This window comes from Vipera ursinii (genome assembly GCF_947247035.1).
Source record: "Vipera ursinii genome assembly, chromosome: 3".
Classification (NCBI taxonomy): Eukaryota; Metazoa; Chordata; class Lepidosauria; order Squamata; family Viperidae; genus Vipera; species Vipera ursinii.
The window spans coordinates 58,687,443-58,706,048 of NC_139516.1; the positions used below are offsets into that span (position 1 = coordinate 58,687,443).

At 38.6% G+C, this 18,606-nt stretch overlaps 1 protein-coding gene across 2 annotated transcripts in view; it reads right to left on the bottom strand.

Moving 5' to 3' along the window:
- Positions 1-17,829, bottom strand: part of ATPAF1 (ATP synthase mitochondrial F1 complex assembly factor 1) — a 39,144-nt gene extending 21,315 nt beyond the window's left edge. Inside the window, exons 1-9 of one of the 2 annotated variants that reach the window (XM_083357827.1) lie at positions 17,539-17,829; positions 16,914-17,022; positions 15,952-15,996; positions 14,201-14,263; positions 13,249-13,299; positions 12,962-13,009; positions 11,734-11,829; positions 10,000-10,107; positions 9,155-9,228 (exon numbers count right to left, since the gene is read on the bottom strand). In XM_083357827.1, coding sequence (XP_083213953.1) covers positions 9,155-9,228; positions 10,000-10,107; positions 11,734-11,829; positions 12,962-13,009; positions 13,249-13,299; positions 14,201-14,263; positions 15,952-15,996; positions 16,914-17,022; positions 17,539-17,762 — 818 coding nt within the window. In that variant the 5' untranslated portion in view covers positions 17,763-17,829. Of the gene's footprint in view, positions 1-7,735; positions 9,229-9,999; positions 10,108-11,733; positions 11,830-12,961; positions 13,010-13,248; positions 13,300-14,200; positions 14,264-15,951; positions 15,997-16,913; positions 17,023-17,538 lie in introns of those variants that run through there. The other variant, XM_083357826.1, reaches the window with a different exon arrangement.
- Between the last annotated feature and the right edge of the window lie 777 nt (positions 17,830-18,606).

Below are 18,606 nucleotides of genomic sequence, written 5' to 3' on the forward strand. Positions count from 1 at the left end.
TGGATGTTTGGATGATTTCCTTGAAATATTGCAGGACCATTTTCCTCTTCTTCTCCCTCCTCAAAACCACAAGACTGTAAACTTCTCTCTAGCTACTTTTGGGGGCTTATTACACGATTGGCATCAAATCTTTTTTAATCCTGATGCAATTGTTATTACAAAATAAAACCATTAAGTGTTTTCATCCGAATGTTACGACGTTCCAAGGGTGGGGTTAGCATATCTCCCAATATTTGTTAAAAGCTTTGGAAACTTAGCTCATCTCTATCCTAGTCCCTTTTTAATTTACCTTTCAAAATACAATATTCCAAGTAACCTGAAGCTTGTAAGTCACTTTTACACACTACAAATTATTATATAACAATAAAATCTTTCAAGAGTCCTATAGGCTAGACCTGCTGCTTTCCATAATGAAAGTTACTATTAGAGAAAAACATAAGAATGTATGTTTCAAGCAGCACATTGTATTTGGTGCCAGCAAAGGAAATATAAATGAACAAACCACTGAGCTAAAGAGTTTTGAATCACCTTAAAAACATTATTGAGAGCCCATTTAGTATAGTGCTAAAGGCATCAGGCTAGTAACCAGGAGACCGTGAGTCCTAGTGCCACGTTAGACACAAAGCCAGCTAGGTGACCTTGGGCCAGTCACTCTCTCTCAGCCCTCAGAAGGAGACAATGGCAAACCACTTCTGAAAAACCTTGCCAAGAAAACTGCAGGGACTTATCCAGTCTCCAAGAATCAGTCATGATTGAATGGAAGAATATATGTAGTGTGTGTGTGTGTGTGTGTGTGTGTGTGTGTGTGTAATGATGATATAAGCTTTCCTGATCAAATAACATATGCACCATGTCTGTGCTTAACATTAAACCATAGCTGAACAGCATCCATGGAAATTATTATAAACTGTACTCATTAATATATATCTTTAAACCTGTACTCCAAAACATAACATTTGAGCAGGTAGTAACATGAACACAATCAACAAGGCACATAGCAAGCTGGCAAAAAGTGAGAGAAGTACTCCAGCTTTTCAAGGGCTAAAATAGACTAAAACAATGACATTTTGGGGGGTCACTATTTACTTTATTGTTCTATTATTTTACTTCTCTTTACACACCTTTCATTTTTTCCCCTTTTCATTGTTGTAAGCCACCCTAGAGTAGCTCCACGACCAACCAACAAATAAATTAGCGGGAGCAAACGGCTATTAAAATATTTTTTTAAAAAAGCAAATATGTATCTAATGTTTCTTATCATGAAAGACCATAGATGAAATGGAACATCAAGTTTGGTGGTGTACTGTAACTGTAGGTTTAGGTTGTTGCTTCTTCTGCACATCGATTCCCTTCCCTAAACCTGTTCTGGATAGTCACTGTTTTCTGGAGCACTCTGAAACCGTGCAAGAGGATGTTGAAGCAGGCAGTTGTGAAATCCACCGAACAAACACATTTCATCATTAAGAAAAAAACCCACCACCACCACCACCTCACTGGATTTTTCTCCAGTTATTGGATGTTGCCTGTTTTAATAAAGCATAATAGAAATGGGCAGCTAATTATACTTCATATAATATCTTGTCCCAAGTAGCCTGTAGAATCACTAATTTAATGAATATCCATTTGCTAAATACAATAGAAAAGGCAAGCTAAAGGCTTAGGAGAAAATGGCAAAAGTGTGCTCATGTTAAATGAATGAGAAGAGTTTTGAGACTGAGGTTTTTTTCTCTGAAAAGGCATATTTCTTAAGCTGAATTTACTGCTGTTATTTAGTGCAATATCACAGTGAACATTATTACCATTGTTAAACTGGGTAGAATAAGTGTTTATTGATGTGATGTTTGTAAAGTACAAGGGGGGTTGTTCTTGCACCAAAAGATTAAATCAGGGGTCTTCAAACTTGGCCCTTTTATGAGTTGGCCCTTTTATGATGTGCCTGGCTGAGGAATTTGGGGAGTTGAAGCCCACAAGTCATAAAAGGGCCAAGTTTGAAGACCCCTGGGTTAAATGGTCAAGTCTGAATTTATGGTCTTTATTTGGAGTCTCACTTGTGACTCCTTCATTTGGAGTCTCATATGCTCTTCCTGGGGCTGACCAAACTCTGTTCAGTCTTTCTTCCTTTCCTATAATTGTCATGTCCCAAAGAAGTGAAAAACTAATTTACTTCCCAGCTTGGACAAACTGAAGACCTGTTTTATAGGGACAGTTGCAAGAATTATGGAAAAGGCTGTAACTGCACCATTGCCCAAAAAAGTGGGAGAAAATATTCATCCTGTGGGAGAAAGATAATGATATTGTATAAACTGATTGAATAATGGATCATTCCCACACTTTTAAATCCATTTCCCTGCCCTGGGATGTGTATTTTCCACACGGCTGCTTAGTAAACACCACTCTGAAAACAGCAAAAATAGCAGTTTGAAGAAAGGCATTAATTGCTCCAAAGTGTTTCTTGTGGCAACGGGTGGAGGCTGTATCTTTTGAGGGTCTTGGAAAAAAAGATCCTATATGCTGCATCCTTCATTCCATCTGTCTCTTTTCATTAGTGTTGTCACTTGTACATTTTCAGAGTAAAACCAACGGCAATAAAGTGGTGTGGGCAAGACTGCCCTCTAGTGGCTGTTTCTGTGAAATGCCTTTACTGTATTCTTGCAGAATCCAGTGGCCCATACACTATCTCGTGCAATCTAACAGAAGCTGAACAAGCGCTTGAGATGAATTCATTAGGAAACCTGTTGTGAAAAACTGTTGACATTGGAGTTTAAACAAGTTGTGAATGCAGCTGTCATTATGCAAGCAGAAACTGAGGGGGACCCTTGTTTTCTAACATTTTGTCCCTCAGGAATGTATCTTGAAATTGATCGGGATAAATATCATGCTAAACAATTTATTTGTATAGTGCTTGAAATAATTTTAAATATTAAATAGAGAGCAAGCAGTCTAATCTTAGCTACTTGCTTTTCAGAGATTTCATGACTAGAATAACTACTGTAGTTAACGTGGCCCAAGAAGAAAAGGTATTTTTATTTCTCATTGTAGTGGGTTTGCTTCTTCGTTGGAACATGCATTAAATCTAAGGCCTCTTGGAATCCAACACTTGTCTCTAGCACTATACTTACTCATTTAGTTTAATTTTTTCCCCAATGTATGAAAGATTCCCGTGTTTAAATTGAAAGGTAATGCCTAAATATTTCTTTTGATCTGCCGGTGAGAAAAAGCATCTTCTTCTCACCACTTAGAAGGGGACGTCTTTATATTCTGCCTCTTATGACTTGAAGGCTCACCAACTGAACACAAAGAGAAAATACAGCCTTTTTCTGCAGAAGACTGTTTTAATTCCAAAGCAAAAATAGAGAGATTTCATAAATTAATCAATACACACCGTTTCATTTACGTGTTTACAATACTTTGGTTTTCAGAGTATGAGAATCACATCATATGTTCTGAACAATTTGCCTGAGAAATCAATTTACGATTTTCTTTTTTTTATTATTTTTTTTTATTAAATTTATTATTTAAAAACATTGGACACAGTACCAGCGAGCTGACAAACCTTTTTGTCTACAATGTTTAAATATATATATATACATGTATATATGTACATCAAAAATACACTTAAATACACTTAGATTACAAATCGGTGAAATACCACAATATTTAAAACAGTGAGCTAGTCTGTAAAACCTAATAGAGACCTTTCTTTTTATCCATCCAAAGATACAATTTGTTCCAAATTCTATAATAGTCTGATTGATCTTTATTCTTTAATTCCAAAGTTAATTTGTCCATTTCAGCGCAATCCCAAATTTTCCTAATAACCTCTTTTTGTCCTGGGATCTCATTCTTTTTCCATTTTTGCGCAAATGATATTCTAGCTGCTGTGATAATATGGATCGTTAAGTATAGCACATCTTTAGGATATTTCTCTTTCGTGATTCCCAACAAGAAAAGTTCTGGACTAAACTCCAGATCTTGTTTCAAAATTTCTTTCAGCCAAATCCAAATCATTCTCCAAAATTTTTGTGTTTTACTGCAAGACCACCACGTGTGGAAGTATGTGCCTATCTCTTCAGAACACTTCCAACATTTGGGAGATGCTGTTGTGTACATTTTTGCTAAGCGGGCTGGGGGAAGATGCCATCGGTAAAACATTTTAAATAAATTTTCTTTATACGATGAGGCCAGTGTTATCCTTTTATTCCTATCCCAAATTGTTTGCCAAGTATCTAGGTCGATGTTATGTCCTAAATTGTTAGCCCAGGTCAACATGGGGTCTTTCACTTGCTCTTCAAACAGCTTATATCCCAAAAGTAATTTATAAAAATTCCTTATTTGTTTAGAGTCCGGTCCCAATAATATTTTGTCCAATGCTGTTTCAGAGGTATATATCCCCCATTCATTTTTATCCTTCCTAAATCTCGATTGGATTTGTAAGTAGGCCCACCAATCGAGTTTTATACCTTGTAATTCTAGTTCATTCCTAAGTTTCAATTCCCCCTCCTCATTCAGAATATCCTTGTATGAGATTATGTTACCCAAATCAAACAGATTTGGGTAAACTATCGCTTCAAGGGTGGATAGCCAGACCGGTATTTTGGTGTAATTGTGAGATCTAATTTTTTTCCAAGTATTGAGTAGCGCTTGCCTGATCCGGTGTCTTTGAAAATGCGAGAAAAGACCTTGTTTCTCCGTCCATAGGAAAGCATGCCAGCCATATTGCAAATCGTGACCCTCTAAAGTTAATAGTCTTCTATTTCTCAAGATTACCCATTCTCTAATCCAGCTCAGGGCCGCGGCGTGGTAATATAATTCCCAGTCTGGCAATCCAAAACCCCCATTTTCCTTCGTGTCTTGTAAATATTTCAATTTAATTCTTGGTTTTTTCCCCTGCCAAATAAAATTTAGTGATAATTTATCCAAATTTCGAAAAAATTTAGAGTCGAGTTGAATTGGGATATTCTGAAACAGAAACAGGATTTTAGGCAGAATATTCATCTTAATGACAGCAATTCTTCCCAATAATGAGAGTTTTAGGTTTCCCCATCTTTCCAGGTCACCTTTTATTTGGTTCACTACATTATCATAATTATCCTTTTTGAGTGAAGTGCATCTAGCCGTAATGTTAATCCCTAGATATTTTATTTTCTTGACTATTTCTATATCCGTGATTTCGGCCAGATTACCTTTTTGTTTATTGGTCATATTTTTAACAATCATCTTGGTCTTATTTCTATTTATTCGCAGTCCGGCAACCTCACCATATTTAGATAATTCTTCCAATAGCTTTGGTCCCGTCTGACATGGATCCTCCATAATAAAAACTAGATCGTCCGCGAAAGCTTGCAATTTAAAGGTTTCCTTTTTAATGGTTAATCCTTTTATCTTTGGGTCATTTCTTATAGTTCTCGTTAATACTTCAAGAGTCAATATAAACAGCAACGGTGATAAGGGGCAGCCTTGCCGTGTTCCCTTTTGAATTTGAAACTTGCTAGATGCTTCCCCATTAATAATTATTTTTGCTTCCTGATTGTCATAAATTGCCCTAATTATATTTATAAATTTTTCTCCCATATTCATAAAGCTAAGCTGTTGGCACAAAAAAGACCATTTAACATTGTCAAATGCCTTTTGGGCGTCTAAGAAAAGTAATGCCATCTGTTGTTCGCTATGTAATTCATAGTACTCCAATGTATCTAATATTATTCTAATGTTGTGCTTAGTGTGTCTCTTAGCGAGAAAACCATTTTGATCTGCGTGTATGAAATCATTCAGAAATCGTTTCAATCGTTCCGCTATAATTGATGTAAATATCTTGTAGTCCGAGTTAAGAAGTGATATGGGTCTGTAATTTTGGATTAATGTATGGTCTGTGTTATCTTTCGGAATAAGGGTTATGTTTGCCTCTAGCCAAGATTTAGGCGTCCTTGCGCCTTCTAATACTGCGTTAAATAATAAAGCATAATAGAAATGGGCAGCTAATTATACTTCATATAATATCTTGTCCCAAGTAGCCTGTAGAATCACTAATTTAATGAATATCCATTTGCTAAATACAATAGAAAAGGCAAGCTAAAGGCTTAGGAGAAAATGGCAAAAGTGTGCTCATGTTAAATGAATGAGAAGAGTTTTGAGACTGAGGTTTTTTTCTCTGAAAAGGCATATTTCTTAAGCTGAATTTACTGCTGTTATTTAGTGTAATATCACAGTGAACATTATTACCATTGTTAAACTGGGTAGAAGAAGTGTTTATTGATGTGATGTTTGTAAAGTACAAGGGGGGTTGTTCTTGCACCAAAAGATTAAATCAGGGGTCTTCAAACTTGGCCCTTTTATGAGTTGGCCCTTTTATGATGTGCCTGGCTGAGGAATTTGGGGAGTTGAAGCCCACAAGTCATAAAAGGGCCAAGTTTGAAGACCCCTGGGTTAAATGGTCAAGTCTGAATTTATGGTCTTTATTTGGAGTCTCACTTGTGACTCCTTCATTTGGAGTCTCATATGCTCTTCCTGGGGCTGACCAAACTCTGTTCAGTCTTTCTTCCTTTCCTATAATTGTCATGTCCCAAAGAAGTGAAAAACTAATTTACTTCCCAGCTTGGACAAACTGAAGACCTGTTTTATAGGGACAGTTGCAAGAATTATGGAAAAGGCTGTAACTGCACCGTTGCCCAAAAAAGTGGGAGAAAATATTCATCCTGTGGGAGAAAGATAATGATATTGTATAAACTGATTGAATAATGGATCATTCCCACACTTTTAAATCCATTTCCCTGCCCTGGGATGTGTATTTTCCACACGGCTGCTTAGTAAACACCACTCTGAAAACAGCAAAAATAGCAGTTTGAAGAAAGGCATTAATTGCTCCAAAGTGTTTCTTGTGGCAACGGGTGGAGGCTGTATCTTTTGAGGGTCTTGGAAAAAAAGATCCTATATGCTGCATCCTTCATTCCATCTGTCTCTTTTCATTAGTGTTGTCACTTGTACATTTTCAGAGTAAAACCAACGGCAATAAAGTGGTGTGGGCAAGACTGCCCTCTAGTGGCTGTTTCTGTGAAATGCCTTTACTGTATTCTTGCAGAATCCAGTGGCCCATACACTATCTCGTGCAATCTAACAGAAGCTGAACAAGCGCTTGAGATGAATTCATTAGGAAACCTGTTGTGAAAAACTGTTGACATTGGACTTTAAACAAGTTGTGAATGCAGCTGTCATTATGCAAGCAGAAACTGAGGGTCCCGCCCCTTGTTTTCTAACATTTTGTCCCTCAGGAATGTATTTTGAAATTGATCGGGATAAATATCATGCTAAACAATTTATTTGTATAGTGCTTGAAATAATTTTAAATATTAAATAGAGAGCAAGCAGTCTAATCTTAGCTACTTGCTTTTCAGAGATTTCATGACTAGAATAACTACTGTAGTTAACGTGGCCCAAGAAGAAAAGGTATTTTTATTTCTCATTGTAGTGGGTTTGCTTCTTCGTTGGAACATGCATTAAATCTAAGGCCTCTTGGAATCCAACACTTGTCTCTAGCACTATACTTACTCATTTAGTTTAATTTTTTCCCCAATGTATGAAAGATTCCCGTGTTTAAATTGAAAGGTAATGCCTAAATATTTCTTTTGATCTGCCGGTGAGAAAAAGCATCTTCTTCTCACCACTTAGAAGGGGACGTCTTTATATTCTGCCTCTTATGACTTGAAGGCTCACCAACTGAACACAAAGAGAAAATACAGCCTTTTTCTGCAGAAGACTGTTTTAATTCCAAAGCAAAAATAGAGAGATTTCATAAATTAATCAATACACACCGTTTCATTTACGTGTTTACAATACTTTGGTTTTCAGAGTATGAGAATCACATCGTATGTTCTGAACAATTTGCCTGAGAAATCAATTTACGATTTTCTTGACAGCATATACTGTTCAACAGGTGAACACAAGTTGGAGTGCATAATTAAAACGCAGAAGGAAATGTTTAGGAAATATTTTCATAACCCCCAAATGCTTTTCCTGATCTTATTTAACTAGAAATATTTGGCAGTGTTCTTTTACCGATATTTATTTTTGAAGCAAGCCCAAGACAAGGAGTCCATCTGGCTCCTATTCCAACGTACAACTTTTTTCCTGCTTCCATTATCAGTGAAGAGACTCATTACAAAAGCAGAAACAATCAGAGAAAGTAAGGTAATAGAAAGTATGCTCTATTTTCATGAATGAAGAGCAAAGGTGACATTGGATCCAGTTTAGGCAGATGCTGGGTTATTTCTAAGATGATAAAAAAAAAATGGATGCTTCCCATTTTTGCAATTAAAGGCCTCAATATTGGTTTTTCTCCCACAACTTCATTAACCTGGTATCATCCCGCTGTTTAGAATTATAGAGATTACCAGAAACACTTCAGTAAATACTCAACAGTCTTTCCTTTCAAATGGATCCCACTCCATTACATTTTTTTTAAAGAAAAATCACCTCACATTTTTAATTGATACATTTTTGGACATGCTTAAGAACATTCAAAGTGACTCTTGCACAGGCTTTAGTCTTGTTCTGAATTTATCTTTTCTGCTTCACAAGGTGGGAACTTGTTCTCATTCAGGCTAAAAATGATAGCATGTCACTCACCGTAAAATACCTTTTACCAGGTCTAGGAATTTTTCATACCGAGAGAAGCCCCTCTTTGCTCTTTTTTTTTCATTTTTATTTTTTTGCTGAACAACAGACATAGGGAAACTTCATAAATGCTAAAACCCAACAAGCTGTGTGCAACTGGGAAGAGACGAAATTTCAAATACTTCATATAGTGTTCATAAATGCTTAATCATTCTTCTAGCATTCAGATATAAATGGACAAATGCTTCTACATTGTTGTCACAGTATTAAGTAGTCCCCTTTATAAGAGAGATTCTTTTCCCCATTCTCTCCCATGGGCATCATTTTAATGACACTTTTTGGGGGAAAAACAGCAACTCTGTCCCATGGCGCGATCCCTTGCTACGGCAAGGGCGTCTTTGGTTAAAGCCGCTACCCCTCTCAAGCGGTGGGTGAGGGCACATCTTCCTGAGGCCTCAGTTCTTGCCCAATTCTGTTCTGTTCGAGCTCACTTATTACAGACATATACTTAAATTCACTTGGCTGATGGTTAAATGATTCCACTAACCAATAGGTCTCTTGACGGTCTGTGGCATAGAAAAGCTGAACCTCGCTGGCTAGGCACTGGGCTTCCTGTATATTCTGTGAAAATAAACAACGTATATGCTGTTAGAAGAGTTATGGGGCTTCATCAGTGGAAAAACAAGGAGCATTAACCTTGACGCCTTGTATCAAAAATTCAATTTCATTTTTACTGTGGTGCTCGAATGGCAGGACAATTATATAGTAACAGACATAACAAAGCTGCTATAAAAGCAGCCCGGTGTTTTATTATTTGGAGGTGTTTCAAATCACTAAGAACTGATTATGAAAGGAAAGGGAACATTACGGGGATAAGGTCAGTGGCTCTTTCACCAGTTCTGAGGTATTTCTAAGCCAGTCCTGAATATTGTCCAATTGTCTTTAAGTCTCTGAAGCGGAACAAAAATGTGTTAACAGCAACAGTTGGTACAGCTTCAACTATCATTAATACTAGTCAGACAAAAAATAAAGGGAGAGCGCCAACTGGAATGCAAAAAAAAAGTGGGCCAGTTCTATTATAGTCCACATTACTAAAGTGTGCAAGCTATTATTGAACATTCACACGTTTACATATTTGTTTTGTAAACTGTTAGCTGGCCATCTGGAAGTCTCTTCTATTGGCATCAACATGAGGGTGGAATATGTATAAAAATATTTGCCTAGCATACTTAGAAATGCTCATCCGTTCTGTGCTTTCAGTAAGCAAGACTAACAAAATGATACAAAAACAATTCCACTCTTTATGCTACTTCTTGTGCTGCTATTTGTTTTAATAAACCAAGGAACTGTCTTACTGTCACAAAAACCTGACCATTGCTAAGTTTTGCTTACCAAGAATTTAGAATCCATTTCTGCGGTCATCAGTACAATTCCTTTTTCCTTCTGAAGCTCAGGATAATGATACAAAATCAACTGGCTTGGAGAAGCATCCCCTTGAGACTGCGGCAAATACAAAGTTCATTATTATATAAAGACAGGGATATTCCACACTTTTAATTACCGAATCATTTTAAGGCTGCTATCAGGAAAGAGATACACAGGCATCTACGCGATGTAAGAAGAAAATATTGCAATGCTGAGCTCTTTCTGTTCAGGATCCTTTCCTTCTTTGGTGTTTCATGTATGGCATATGCACAGAAATATTTGTGTAAGTAATCCCGAGTGCCGCATAACAGAGTGAGCGCCTGTTATTTGTCCCAGCTTCTGCCAACCTAGCAGTTCGAAAGCATGTAAAAATGCAAGTAGAAAAATAGGGACCACTACGGTGGGAAGGTAACAGCGTTCCATGCGCCTTTGGCGTCTAGTCATGCCGGCCACATGACCATGGAGACGTCCTCGGACAAGCGCTGGCTCTTCGGCTTTGAAACGGAGATGAGCACCGGCCCCTAGAGTCGGAAACGACTAGCACGCATGTGCGGGGGAACCTTTACCTTTACCTTAGGTACCTAAAAGGCTCCAATACTCTAATACTAGGAAGTCAACAAAAAGAGAGAAATGTACATTTTGATTTTTGGCTAGATTAAGATGCCATTCCAAGCACCAAGGTCAACTGCAACTCTCTTAGTTTCCATCTACCATGTTCATCAACTAGTCTAAGCAAACGGTTGAGAAAGACTGATCTAGAGAACACACTTGCTCTGGTAAACCTTAGTTTCTCATTTTGACACCTGGGCACATTATCACAGAGCTGTATGAATGTTATGAAAAATACTCATTATTCAACTCAAACTCTGAACCACCTCCATATTGGAAGAGTACGGACAAACATGTGTTACCTTAGTAAGCTTGAGTTATGAAGCGACTGCTGACAATTCAAGGAACCATTTTGCTTTTGCTTTGAGGCAAGAGCAATCAGGCTCTTTGGCTATGCAGTTTCCATGTTACCTCTCAAAACAAGCAAAAACCATTAACCAGCCTCAAACCATAGGTTAAAATCCTGAAACCATAGATTCCAGGTATTCAACAAGCATTTTAATTAACTAATCATTAATGGTTTGTAGGTTCCAGGTACTGTAGTCAAAACAGGAGATTTAATTTATTTGCTGCTATAATGTGTTCTGCAAAAAGTCTGCTCATATCCCAGCTTAATTTTCCAGATATAATCACCATCTAATCAGTCAGTTTTGACTTGCATAGGTACAGTATCTGGAATGATTAACACACCAGCTTCCACTGCATAATTTTACTATAAAAAGAACTGTCAAGGCTTAATTGATTTGGAGCACCGTGCCCTTTTGAATCAAGCCCTGGAGGATTGTCTGTTTTAAGCATCTCACAGTAAGGCCAAATAAATGACCCAAGTCTTCAATAAAAATCATTTTCTGCAATTTAACAGATCTGCATAAGGGATATGTAGCAAAGAGTTCAAAAACAACTCAATTTCCCTTAAAGACCCAAACATCTTATAAGTGCCCACCTGAGATAATTCTTGTTTTAAGGAGTGGTTTTAAAAGGCAGTGACATACACAGATTTTTTTTTGGGGGGGGGGGGAAATCTACCTGCTTTCTGAATTCCCAAAACTACCCCTGGAAATAATTTTTTAGAAAGAAAAAAAAACCACCTACCTGAATGTTTATCAGAGAAGTGAAGTGAAGTTCTGTTCCTGACCACTGTCCAATAAAAAATTCATATCCTTCCTTTCTTGGCAGCGCATAAAGAAACTGGATTGAAGATGAGTGGGAATTAAAATTGGTCTATTGAAATCCAGGTCAAATTGAGTAAAACACAAGACTCAGGAAGACAAATGAGCAGTCATTCTAGACTAATTCTGGAAAGTGACGCTTCTTAAATGTTCATTTCCTCATTTCCTGCTCAGCCTGAGAAACTTTTATCTGCCTCTATGCTCCCCCAGAATGTTCTTTGCAACAATTCATTATGTTCTGCATTTTTTGGACTAAAGTACTTTTATAAACAGAACAGCAGTTGGAAAGGACATTGGAGGCCTTCTAATACAACCCTCTGCTCAAGCGGGATATCCTATACCAGTGGTGGCGAACCTATGGCACGCGTGCCAGAGGCGGCACTCAGAGCCCTCTCTATGGGCATGTGCGCCATTGCCTCAGCCCCGCCTCCCCTCTGCAGCCCCTTTATCAGCAGCCCCCCCGGAGGAGTCACCCCCGAGCGCGGCCCGCAAGGAGCAGCACAGCCAAGGACATGGCAGCCAGGCAGCGGGGACAAGACTGCACCGTCACAGCCCTTCATGTGCAGTTGATGCTGTGGGCAGCGGGCAGAGGATGTAACTGCCATGGCGCTGCTGGGCTACCTGGGCGATCGGCGAGCTGTGGAGGTGATGGGTGGCCCCGCGGGAGGGCAGAGCGGGGGGGCAATGGGGCACAAGGTGGGGGCGGGGCTGGCTTGGCGGCACTCGGTCTCTAAAAGGTTCGCCATCACTGTCCTATACCATTTCAGACAAATGGCTTTCCAATCTCCTCTTAAAAACTAACAGTGATGGAGCATCCTCAACTTAAGGAGGCAACCCATTCCACTGATTAATTGTCCCACTGTCAGGAAATTTCTCATTAGAGAAGGGTGTTGTCAAACTGGTGGCCTACGAGCCGGATGCATCCCGTGCAGGCCACGCCTATCCCTGCTCCGCAAAGGCAAAAAAGTCACCTGACGCAATCGAGTTTGGCACCTGTGCCTTAGAGAATTATAATCTATTAAGAGCAGTTTTATCTACATTCCATCACAATTGGAACATCAAACTGTCAGTAACAAGATTTTATACTGAGAACAGTGAAAGAACAGACTCTGCACACAACGAACCTTCTCAAACACACACATTATACTTACGGATGGACAATTTTGAATTCGTTTCCACATGACATCAAAAGTTTTTCCCTTTGGAAAGAAATGGGAAACATGCTTATGTAGTTCTTACAATTGAAAAAGAAACGTGATTTATTTTCTTACATCCCACCATTTGAGGTGGTTTCTAACAACAGCAAGTGATCAAACTCCTGAATATTAACTACAAAACTGTTTTGGCACTGTCAGCAATAAATATTTAATTTCTGAAGGCCCCATTAAGTTAAAACAGGAGAGATGGGGGGGATGGGGGAAATTACTGTTGTACTTACAGGAATAACAGCATAAACTGTGTCTTCTCCAGAAAAGTATTGCTTCCATATCTAGATCAAAGAGATTGTGCCAATTATTTCAAAGACAATGAATGGAATCAAAATAATCTCAATTCAGTACAATATTTCAATCAATTGAAATAAGCTGGGTTTTACTGGTGCCCTTTTCAGTCTAACAGCCAAACTGGAAAGCTTCCAGTTTTTTTTTACCCATGTTTTTATTTAAGACTCAAGAGAGTCAAAACTAGTAATAAAAATAATGAAAACTTACTAAATGAAACACCTAACAAACTAAAGAACTCTGTAAGATAACTGCAAGTTGATTTCACTGGGATTTTTATTCTTCAAAAAGAGTTTTACTCATTCCTAGAAAGACGTAAGTATGAACTCTGAGGAACTTGCTTGGAGAAAAATCTCTGTAGTGTGGGCACACTTTTAAAAAGTTCATTATCATCTTATTTCATCATGCACAGGAATCCAAACATTCTTTAAACAGAATTTGGGGGGGGTATATGGGTATTGATTTCTGCCCATTATCCTGCATGGAAGTAAGCTCTGGGCTTAAAAAACACCAATATCTATTTATTTAATTTATTTATTGTTCATGTTTTTATTCTGTCACAATTGAAGGACTTCACTATGTCATACAAGGGGTGTGTGTGTGTGTGTGTGTGTGTGTGTGTGTCATTTTAAGATTATACAAGACTATAGACTAATCTACAGACTTCTAATAAAAAAGGATAATTCACACAAGAGAAATTATATAGCATTGTTAAATTGTCAAAGCAAGTATCTCCATATAGAAAACAGTAACTATGAGCAACAACCCTGAATATAGGACTTTAATGTTGTAAGTTTTTGTCAAAAGTTAACAGAGAACAACAAGTTCCATTAACTTAAAAATGTTAAAGGTTACACAAAATCTACTTTTAAGAATTCCCATTTTTGTCACCTGCTTTATTTCTTCAGGCTTTTTCTGTTTCATCATGTCAACATTAAGTATAGAATCAAGTGTCTGAAACAAATTATAAACAATAAAGTTTGCATGCTAAGTCATCAATGTAAGAAGAAATTAAACAAAATGTTGAGTCCTTGTAAGCTAACACATATACAACGTAACTGGGAAGAAGTTTATCTACTTCTAATAGTTACAGCATTTATATCCTATCCTATCCTATCCTATCCTATCCTATCCTATCCTATCCTATCCTATCCTATCCATCCCTTCCTTCCCTCCCTCCCACCTACCTACCTTCCTACCTACCTACCATCTTTAGAAGAGAACAGAACAGAATAGAATAACAGAATAGAATAGGCAGGAAACCCTATACCATTTCAGACAAATGGCATCAGATAACTTTCATCTGGTAATTTAATGAGGTATGCATTTGGGTGTCACATAAATTTATTCCACAACAACAACAATCTGGAGCAGGGGTGTCAAACTCAATTTCATTGAGGGCCGCATCAGCATTGCGGTTGCCCTCAAGGGGCCAGGTGGGTGTGGCCTGGGTGGGCATGGCCTCCTGGGTGGGTGTGGCTAGAGTGCATATGGCCTACTGGGTGGGCGTGGCCAGCTCTACATCGTTCACATCAAGGGTGCCTATGGGGGCCTGGGCAGGAGTGGGACAGATCTGAGGGTCTCTGGCAGAAGGAGGGTCTCTGGGCCAGGGCCAAGGCAGTGGGGGCCGTTCCCTCACTGTTTCCAGGATGGCTTCGCGGGCCGCATGAAACCACTTTGCGGGCCGGATCCGGCCCCCGGGCCTTGTGTTTGACATGTCTGATCTGGAGGAAAGATGGATTGAAATAAATCATCCAGCTCAAAATCAACCACTGGATGAGAAGGCACCTGACACTAGGTCATACCAACCTAGATCCAACTTATTTTTAATTTTACATTCTTAAAATACGGTAATTAGTAAAACAATCTTTAAACTTAACTTTAAAAATTAATAAAAAAACAAAAAGAAAAATAGGAATACGACAGCTCCGAAAGACTTTAAAAAAAGAAAAAAAATCTCTGTACCTTATAGCTACCAATAGCTCTGAGGTTACTAATAAATATATTCCTATATCTATACTGAAAGTAATTGTAAAACATTACAAAATATATATTCTTGCATCCTTTGATTAGGTAGAAAATATTGCCTTTTGCAAAACTGATAGATCCACTTCCAATAATCATTTCTTAACATCCGAAATGAGGGGTCCTTGGTGCTCTCTGAGCTTGTTTTCTTGCAGATGTTTTATTATCCAAACTAGGTAACATCATCAGTGTTGGTTCTCTACGTAGTTTGGGAAATGAAACATCTGTAAGAAACAAGCAAGCTCAGAGAATACTAAAGATCCCTCATTTAAACTCTGAACTACAAATATTCTCCTTTTTGGTAACATCCGGAATATTAGCACATTTATAATTACCCAATATGAAAAATCCAAAGCCTTAAGACACTTTACTATCCTGGTTCAATAGCAAATAACTATATAACATACCATCAAATCCCATGGCCTGTTCTCAGGATGAAAGAAAGCATATCTACGATATCTTATCAAAAGGAGCTAAACTATGTCAATAACATAATTTTCCATAACACATCTTATAAAAAATCCATCAGACAGATCTAGCTCCCTGATCCAATACACCATTAGCAACATAGGATACTGTAAATAAAGAGTAGAAAATAGGTTTAATGAAAATTTTACCTTATTTTTCTTGAATCCTGGTTTTGTTTCTCTTGCTTTTGCAGTCTAAAATTAAATATTAAGACTACTTTAGAATCAGCACAATGAAAGTTATTACTATTTTCCTGGTTTTAAGCAATTTGTCTTAGACCTGAGAACAATCCAAGGAGACACACATTACTGGTTAAAGTGCAGAACCAAGGGACTGGGTAAAATACAACTGTTTTTCAATAGAAGCTTCATATCAGTAGAAGACATGAGTTAATTTTGAGATGAAGCCTATTAGTTGACTTGGTTATTTTTGGAAGATACTTCTAAACTTTAATATAAGGCTGTCCCAAATCTTGAAATAACATATTCCAATCAATCAGAAAGCATGGGAGAGGTTATGATGCTGATATTAAAGTATTTTCTCAAACTCAACGCATCATTCCTGTACACTGCAGTAAATCTGAAAACATAAAAGGTATATATTTTGTCAGAACTTTTATGGATTATGCAGGAGTTAAGTTTAACATAAACTGGTACTCAATTAAACAAGTAACTAATCAGAATAAATTATGTGTATGCATGTTTATATGTACACACCGTGTGTGTGTGTGTGTGTGTGTGTGTGTGTGTGTGTGTGTAGCTAAAGGATAAGACAAATCTGAATATTTTTTGTTATTTTTTATTGTCTAAACAAATTTCAGTTTAATTACTGGTCTTCTTTGCAAAAGAAAGCCTCCTTTTTGAAGCCTATTATCAAAAAAATGGGATAAAGGATCTAGCTGTGACTATAAAGGAATATTTGGTGCAAACAGAAAAAAGATTAATCTTTGTAAAGTTGAAATACACGCATAACCACAAATACCCAGACACACAAGGGCGGAAACAAGTCAGGATTTTTTTCATATAGCAAAAAAGTTTTCTAATCGTGATTTCTGATAGTTAATAAAATACGGATTAGATACCAAACATTAAATATTTGATATTAGCCTTGCCTGTTCCTCCATGCATCTGACAAACTCTGCCTGTTTTGAGAATCCCACAGGCTGCTTTTTCAAATCATTCTTTTGCTCCAGGCGAGATTCAAAAAGATCTGGATTGGATCTGAATCAAAGTTAGAACAGTTTATAACTACCATACGGCACACACATCATACTTTTTAGCCCCGCCTTATACCCAAAGTGTATCGTTTCCTCACCATACTTTATCTTGATCATTTTAATTCAAGCAGGATGGCAGCAATATGGACATATTTACTCTTAAAAATATCCGTGAGCCACCAGCTCCAACAGAAGACTTGTGGAAGCAAATCTACTGTGTATTTTATAGCAGTACCCAAACCAGCAGAGCTTGCATGCACACAAGTAAAGCTCGAACTGAACCCTTACTGTAAACTACGGCAAACCCGAGCGTGGGGATAGCTCGACCCTGGGCCTGTTTACTCAAATGCGCGTAAATGCCTCGAAAGCCTTTGGAGGCGTGTACTGAAAGGCGGGCGGAGAAAGCCTAGCGAAGGACGTTCCTAGGGCTGCCTCTTCAAGGTTACTGTCAGATTTCCCTCACTTCTTTCCCCCCAAAAAAAAAGAGTTAAGCAAAAGCGGAGGCGAACCCGCTTTATACCTGCGAAGCTCTTGGATCTTAGTTCGGTATTTCTCGAAGAAAGGGTTCTCCCCCAGACCACTCTCGTCTGCAAGCCCGCGGATCCCGATTACTAGCGGCCGAGGCCGCGGCGGCACCAAAAGGCCAAGAGGCCGAAGAGCGGCGAAGCGACTCATCAGCACGCCGCGGGACAGGGACAGCCCCGCCGCCGCCCCCCAGAATTGCTGCAGATGCCCCGCTGCCATGCCGCCCCTGCCCCGCTGCGGTGGCCGCGAGCAACGCGGAAGGCCCTCCGCCCGTTCACGTCACCCAGCGCAAAGGTTCCGCCCAGGGAAAGAAAGGGGAGAGCGAGGGAAAACAAGATTTGAAAGGTTAGAATTCAGGGATCTTCAAACTCGGCCCTTTTATGACTCGTGGACTTCAACTCCCAGAATTCCTCAGCCAGTGTACCTGGCTGAGGAATTCTGGGAGTTGAAGTCCAGGAGTCATAAAAGGGCCGAGTTTGAAGATCCCTGGGTTAGATAATACGAACCGCAGACTGGGCTCATCAAAGAGAGCGTCCCCAATGAGGCTATAGTAGGTCTACGCCAGTGCAGGCGATATTTGGGATTTAGGACTAAATCGGGTTGAACATGATTGATCTCTGTTAAGTTTATTGTGCCTTCGAGTCACTTTTTGATTCCCGGCGGCTGCCTGGCTAAGTCCCTCTACTTGGAAAGGTTTTTCGGAAGTGGTTTGCCATTGCCTCCTTCTTAGGGCTGAGTGACTGGCCAAGGTCCCCCAGATGGCTTTCTTTCACCTGTCCAGGGATCATGAAAAAACAGCTGCATTTGCTCTGTGGACTCCTGGCAAATTGTATTAGAAGAAACATGTCTTGAAAGTAATAGCCCTATTTTAAAATTTCTATGCATCATTCAGCTGCTGAGGACTTCCCCCTGCCCCCTTTTTTTGCAGTCTGCTATTCTGTGCTACACAGAATATATCATTGCACATATCAGTTCATAAAATAATTATGTTTCACTGAGTTTACAATTTGCTGCTTCTTCCTAGTAAGCAATGCTATTATCATAGAAAAAGTGAATATATTTC